The sequence below is a fragment of the Hydra viridissima genome, unplaced genomic scaffold, assembly GCF_058129835.1.
Source record: "Hydra viridissima isolate aposymbiotic clone 2 unplaced genomic scaffold, HvirCarnegie_v1 scaffold_8, whole genome shotgun sequence".
Taxonomy (NCBI): domain Eukaryota; kingdom Metazoa; phylum Cnidaria; class Hydrozoa; order Anthoathecata; family Hydridae; genus Hydra; species Hydra viridissima.
Window position 1 is genome coordinate 567,519 of NW_028324307.1, and position 6,927 is coordinate 574,445.

At 31.5% G+C, this 6,927-nt stretch overlaps 1 protein-coding gene across 2 annotated transcripts; it reads right to left on the reverse strand.

Moving 5' to 3' along the window:
* Positions 1–3,856: 3,856 nt before the first annotated feature.
* On the reverse strand, positions 3,857–5,542 carry LOC145187169 (uncharacterized). 2 transcript variants are annotated; one of them, XM_080063486.2, is made up of 2 exons: positions 5,103–5,542; positions 3,857–5,008 (listed from the first exon to the last, which is right to left on the reverse strand). In XM_080063486.2, exons 1-2 carry the CDS (start codon positions 5,233–5,235, stop codon positions 3,876–3,878), a joined length of 1,266 nt encoding a protein of 421 aa, XP_079919612.2. In that variant the 5' UTR covers positions 5,236–5,542; the 3' UTR covers positions 3,857–3,875. The 2 variants fall into 2 exon arrangements, with proteins under 2 accessions (XP_079919612.2, XP_089952534.1); XM_090096408.1 differs by having other exon boundaries at positions 3,857–5,020; positions 5,103–5,535.
* Between the last annotated feature and the right edge of the window lie 1,385 nt (positions 5,543–6,927).

The following is a 6,927-nucleotide window of genomic DNA, read 5'->3' on the forward strand; positions in this document are numbered from 1 at the left end:
TCGCGAAATGCTACCTCGCCTTCATTTATCATAAAATACTTCGTGCTAACTATAGAAAAATGTAACATACTCTAAGAAGAAATTTGGTGTACATCACGAACATGAGATCATAAACATGACATCATGAGTTTTCAAAAGTATTAACTTTAAGTGCAAAAATCAGAAAAATTTCATCGCATTTCATAGGATTGTATTTATCTTCAAGTTTTCAAAATTTAAAACGCTAACAACACGCTAAAAAAAACAACAAAAAAACAAACAAACAAACAAAAAAAGAATTGTAAACAAATCATATATCATTTTAACAGATAATTTACCCTTAAGAAAAAGAGTTATAGTGTAACCTTACAGACAACCATAGTGTAATCTTATAGCCATCAAATCATTTTATGCACTTGTTTAATTTAATTTTATTTTCACTTGTTTTTTTATGATTTAATTATTAATCTTCTTTTCGTAAATTTTATTTTCGGGTTTTAAATTTTTTGAAATTTTAAAATGCGAACTAGATATGATTGTAAGAATTATTCCTCTGATACTGTTTGATAGTGTTCGGCACAAATTCAAATAGTTTGATCAAATATGCGTCAAATGTTTGAAATGGCCAAATTCAAATCTTCCTATTTTGAATTTAGATCAAATTCAAATCTTTCCAAGATTTGATGTATATTTGAACGTTATTTAACTTATTTCATTTATTAATTTTAGTTATCTGAATCTATAAATTTTATTCATATTGCAGCATTTGTTACTATTTCTCACACATTACAGCTTCTTTTATTCTTTTTAATCCAACCAAGACTTCAAGCACTGGCAAGCTTGAATGGTATCTGCAGAGAGAAGATTTCTTTTGTCAGTAATAAGATTTTTTCCTAATGAGAAGAGCCTTTCTGATGATACAGATGTAGCAGGAATGGCCAGGTAATCTCTGGCCATTCTGGATAGGTTTGGATATTTGTCAGATCGAGATTTCCACCAAAGTAATATGTTGCTATTATTGCCGCCATCTATCTTACTTGTATCATTACAATAGTTTTCAAACTCATTACATGGGTTTGATGAAACACGCGATTTGAACGGGGTATATTTTGAAACGTTTTGAATGCTTGTAGCAGTTGTACCATTGCTTGGGGCATAATTGATTTGATATTCACAATTGACTGTGTCCATAATCTTTGTATACGACTCGCTGTTTGCGCCCTTATCATTTTTGTAATATTCAATACCAAATCTTGGGTCCAGGACAGTGCAGATAGTAAAGCAGTCACTAGTCAAATTATAATATTTTGACATTTTTGCGAGCGCTGCAACTGTAGAGCGGTGTAGATTATCTTCAGGGTTGGTTTTTGTGGTCATCCATTCAGTAATGTGATCCAAAAGAATATTGAAGAGAGGAACCACCAAAGACAATGTGGAATATGAATCACCACTAATGAGCTGGGTAAATTCCTTGAATGGTTCAAGATACAAAACAATTGTTTCAAACCTGTTCCAAACATCTGCTGAAATTGATAGACAACAGTCTGGATTGTTTGCAGTTGAGTCAAAATCGCAAAAATACGCAATGAAACCAACTTTTAATTCCATTGCTCGTTTAAGCATATCAGCTGTTGAGTTCCATCTTGTAGGGACATCAAGTATTGGTTTTAAGGTGCAATTTGATTGCTGGAAATCTTTGAACCTAGAATATGATTGAGGACTGGATCGGATTTTTTTAATTCCTGTTCTAAGTTTTACAAGATCATCTTTCAAAACATCCAAACCTGCTTGCGCGCCCAAATTCAGCACATGAGCAAAACACCGGATATGCTCAAAGGTGGTTTTAATTTCGTACTTGGAATTTAAAATATCCATAAATGAATTATTATTGGAAGCATTATCTAAGGTAATGCCCATTCCTTTGCTTGTAAGACCGAATTCAATCAAAACTGACAAGAATGCATTAGATAAATTTCAACCTGAATGGGAATCAGGCAAGGATTTGAAATCAAGAGTTTTGACATGTAGGTTCCAGTCTTTGTCAATGTAATGAGCCGTTATGCCCATAAAAGCAATGTTGTTGGGTGATGTCCAGCAGTCAGTGGTGAATGAAACCTTTGAGTCAAGATTCAAAAAAAGGGTCTTTAGCAATTGTTTTTTGGTGTTGTAAGTGTCCATTATCTGGCTTTTTAATTGGCGCGCACTCATGATTGACAAATTTGGTTTCAGTAGAGTGAGTAGTTTACGAAAGTGGCTGGACTCTACCTCATTAAATGATTGATCATTCTTGACAATCCAGCTAACTAAGTATTCATTGAATAGATCTGGAGAATAAACGATTGGTGTCATTATCATGTCATCTAAACGTCGTTGCTTTGGTTCTCTGTCCCCAAGTAATTTGCTTTTGTGTTGAGAATTTAAATGGTTCATTAGATTTGTTGTCCCACCTTTATTGTAAGCATACTTGTTCTTGTGCTTTGGACAATGCTGGCATATGGCCTTGGTTTTGTCATGCTCATCAACTGTGAAATGATCCCATACAATTGATTGTGAACGTTTGGTGGTTTTTGTAACAGAAAAAGATTCGGGTTCTGGATTATCCGACATAATTAGGAATGTAATATATATTTCTGAAATAGATACATTTCAAGGTTGTTTACAAATAGTAAATATACTAATATTAAGTAAACACCTAATGAAAATGATTAAAATAATAATGGTTTAAATAATAAAAATAATATTAATAATAATGATAACAATAATAATAATTATATATAAGTCACTTGTCTTTATAAATACAATAGCTACATAAACAAAGTTAGACAGTTACAAACAGTTAAAACTGATAAAACGTAAAAGTAAACAATGACAAATAGCAACTATTATAATGAAAAATAATTAATGAAAATAAGAATAACGAATATTAAAATAAATTTGAATTTGAATACACGACGGAAAATACAAACAATAGACAAACATACAAGACAATATACAAACACGCACAGAAAATTAATAAAATTAAAAAAAAAATTCTTTGCTTTCAAGCAAGCCATTATTATATTTTTTTATTATTTTCTTTTTTCGAATGATTGTTTCTTTCAATGAATGTTTTTCGATTCGTTATTATTTTACTTTTTCCATTTTTATTGTGGTTAAATTGTATTTGCAATTTTTTCTTTTGATTTTTACATATATTTTTTTCTACGTTTTTTCTTTTAATCTTGTACTTTGTTTACATTTCTTTTCTTTTTTTCTTTCTCTATGCTCTTTACTTTCTCTTTAATATTAACAAACTTTAATTAAAAACTCTTTTTTTTTTTTTTTTTTTTCCGTTATTGAAAGGCGACCGCCATTCCGGAAACCACTGCAAAGACCCCGGAATAAAGTGATATATATGTTTGCGGGCCTGTAAAATTTGGCGTTTTTTTTTCAAACGCAAAAATTGAGAACAAAGTGAATATTTGAAAATCAAATCCAAATCCTCCAGATATTTGTCAAATCAAATTCAAATCTATCCCCTCAAAGAACAGTTCAAATTCAAATCTTTAAAGGTTTGACGTATATTTGATTTTGCCGAACACTACTGTTTGACAATAATCGGATGTTTTAAGTGTTCAGGTGGATTTTTTAAGCCCAGATGATAAAACCATATTCAGTTTAAAAAATCAGATTAGGAGAAAATAAATTTATATTTGGATTTTCTGATCAAATAATTTTTTTACAGGGGATTTTTCTAATTTTATTTTTACGAATAAAATAAAAAAAGGAAAGGAAAAATTTTTTGAAGGAATTAATAGTTTTATCGTCCTCATTTTTTATTATCCTTTTTTTGACTTAACTAAAAAAGGTCAACTTAAAGAAAACAACTCCGAACCTAACAATCGAAAATAGAATTATTACGCAAACCATTTTCTAAAGTGCGTTGCAACTGAATGCCACGCTATATAGGTAGAATAATCGCTTATTGTCATGTTTTGGACATCTCTCGTATACACACTCTCTAATATTTTGTGCACAACCTTCGATGTTAACAAATCCTTTTCGAAAATAATTTTGTTAAGATACGTCATGAAGTTGAATTTTTGAAATTCACAATCTGAATGCCAACAATGTATATGAGGGCTCTCCCAGATCGATTTTTTGCTGCACGATGGGGTATCGAGTTCGTTGAGGTAAGAAGCTGAAAAGTCTGTAATGAAATGATTTAACGCGAGTTCTGCGCCGTACATTGACGAAACTGGTCGCCACCATTTCGGCCATTCACCTTCACGATTTTTTGTAAAATCAACTGTTTCAAGTCCGGAAGAATTGGGAGTAAACTCATTTACGAACAAATACGCAGTCAAATCTATAGTTTTCTTAGAAAGCAATATAAATAGGTTTGTTTCTCCGAACCATGTTGATCCGACACAGTGAACGCCTCGGTGAGTTAAGCCTAATTTTTTTGCAATGAATTTTAGTCTACCTTTGTTGAATTCTGCACAGTAACCACCGTGACCGGCAATAATGCGCTTGTTTGGTCGCCATATCATTAAGGCTGGTGTTAAAAATACATCAAAATCTGTTCTTAGAATATATTTGTACGGTTGCATTATGTCATAAATATCTGTCCTGTTAAACATTACAAATGAATTTATTGGGTTGTATGATATATCGATTTCGAGCAGCTGTATTATAGCCCAACATATGCGACTTTTTTTACGGTTTTCATTTTCGCGGTAAGGTTGGCACACTGTCTCTATATCAGGGCATTGTGATGGATGGCAAAATACAAGTAAATCGATTTCCATCAAATTAGGTTCATTTCGTGGGTCGCTGTATATAAACTTTTGGTGATCTTGAATATATTTCCACGACCCAAAGAGCAAAGCTAGAAAATAAAAGACCTGCGATTGACCACGGGGCACATAACATACGACTGCGATTCGATCCTTCCGAGGAGCTTCAGGGGTAGCCAACTGGTCTGTTGAATTTCTTTTTAACGATTTATAAAAACGTGTGTAAAAGGGGTAATTGATTTCGGACCAATCTAAAAAAGATCCTTTTGTACGCAACAAAAACCTCTCAAAATGTGAAACATCAAAAAACGTTGGGCGCTTATTGTTATATAACAATTTTTTTACCTTGAGCATAATACCGCCAAATAATTAAGCCAGGGACCAGAAAGCAAAGGGTAATTACTAATTTTCGTGGAACCATTTTACTACTTTTGTGGTGACTATAGCAAAGCGGTGCTGAAAAAGAATATAATACCATTTTGTAAAAATTAAATAATAGTAAAAATAGATTATCATGAATTGTAAAATTTTAATTTAAAATTTATGAAGCTAAAAAAAAAAAAAGAAAAAAAGTAGTAAGAATAAAAAATAAAAATAATCGTAAGATTATATAAAAAAATCGTAGAAGTATGAGAAAAATAATGAAAATAAATAAGAAAATGATCTGCTTCAACGTATCGTCAAGAAAAGCATGAACAAAATAAATTCCTGTATTCTTCAGAAAAAAAAACCCGTTTATCTTTTCATATTCGGCTTTATTCGGCGTGCATAGATCAGTATCAGAGGTTGAGTATGTTCTTTTTTAGCTAATTATTGAAAAGATATACTAGTTCCAGTCTTTTGCGTTTAACGTTACATTTTTCCTTTAAAATATAAGGCCTTTTAATACCAACCGTTTAAGTGAAACAACGCTTTGTTCATCTTTTTAACTAAATTTCGTGTAGTCGTTGTTTTCGTTTTGAGAACTTTTTAGGGCATTGGCTGAACCGAAGTGAATTTATGTCATATAGAGATGAAAATATACGCGAATAAATTGCAAGATTGCAAGAACCGACAATGACTCCAAATTTGTATTAAAAACTTTTGTTGTCGCGAAATTAAAAGCAAATAGTATGAAATACTTGCTTTTATTATCGAACTTTTTTCCTTCCTTTATTCGAAAAAGGCATGATCGAAGTTTTAAAAAAAATTCTCATTAAAGAAACTTGAACAAAACTGTAGATAGCAGTTCTAGGAGCTTGGCGATCAAAAACAAAAAAATATATATAGAATGGATATCAGTTGTCCGATTGCTAATAAGAGAAGTGGAAATATTCTTAGATAAAGTTCCGACCAGTGGCGGAAGTTTTCTTTATCATATTTTATTTCTATATGTGGACTAAGGTTACATTTTTTTAAAAAATTTTAATTAATTTCTAATTTTAAAAAAATACATTCTTCAATTTTATTTTGTGATTTTTTGGGTATAAATTAGCGATATCTAAGGAATTTATATAAGTATAAAGTCCCCATCTTGCTCGTTTTTTACCGGCTTCCGAATTGAAGAAGTTTTTGAATAGTGGATTCTAATTTTGTTATCGGTAGCGTAATTTCGGACAATATTAGACGCCCCTTACCCAATGATATATTATATATACTAGATGTCTAACTTGCAGGATTTTATTAGACGAAAAGTGAAGCCGCTTTTTTTGTTTACAAATTAAATCCGTCATTTGTAATAAGGGAAAAAGCTATATCCGACGTGCGAAATAAAAGTTAGCAATGCATGTTTTTGCCCGAATTAGAAATGGCTTCCACGGCTTCACTTTTCGGATCGAAGTTAGACATCTAGTATATATAATACATCGTTGGCCTAACCTGGCCCGTTTATTTGGCTGATGAGATTTCGAAATCGTATAAATTCTTATTAAATTGTTTCCTTTTTATCCTCCGGTAACGTAACTTCAGGTCAAGTTAGGCAAAACATTTTTGCGCCTAACCTGGCCCGTTTATTCGACAAAACCAAACGAGAGTCTTCTTTCTTTTGCAGATTTTAAAAGAAACATTCAACTGACCAATTTAAAACGTTTTTTTAGCATGTCTTGCATTTCTATAAAGTCTTTCTACAGAGTCTGTAAGAAAATTAATTGAGAACGGTTGTATTGAAAATCTACGAACTGTTTATTCCGAA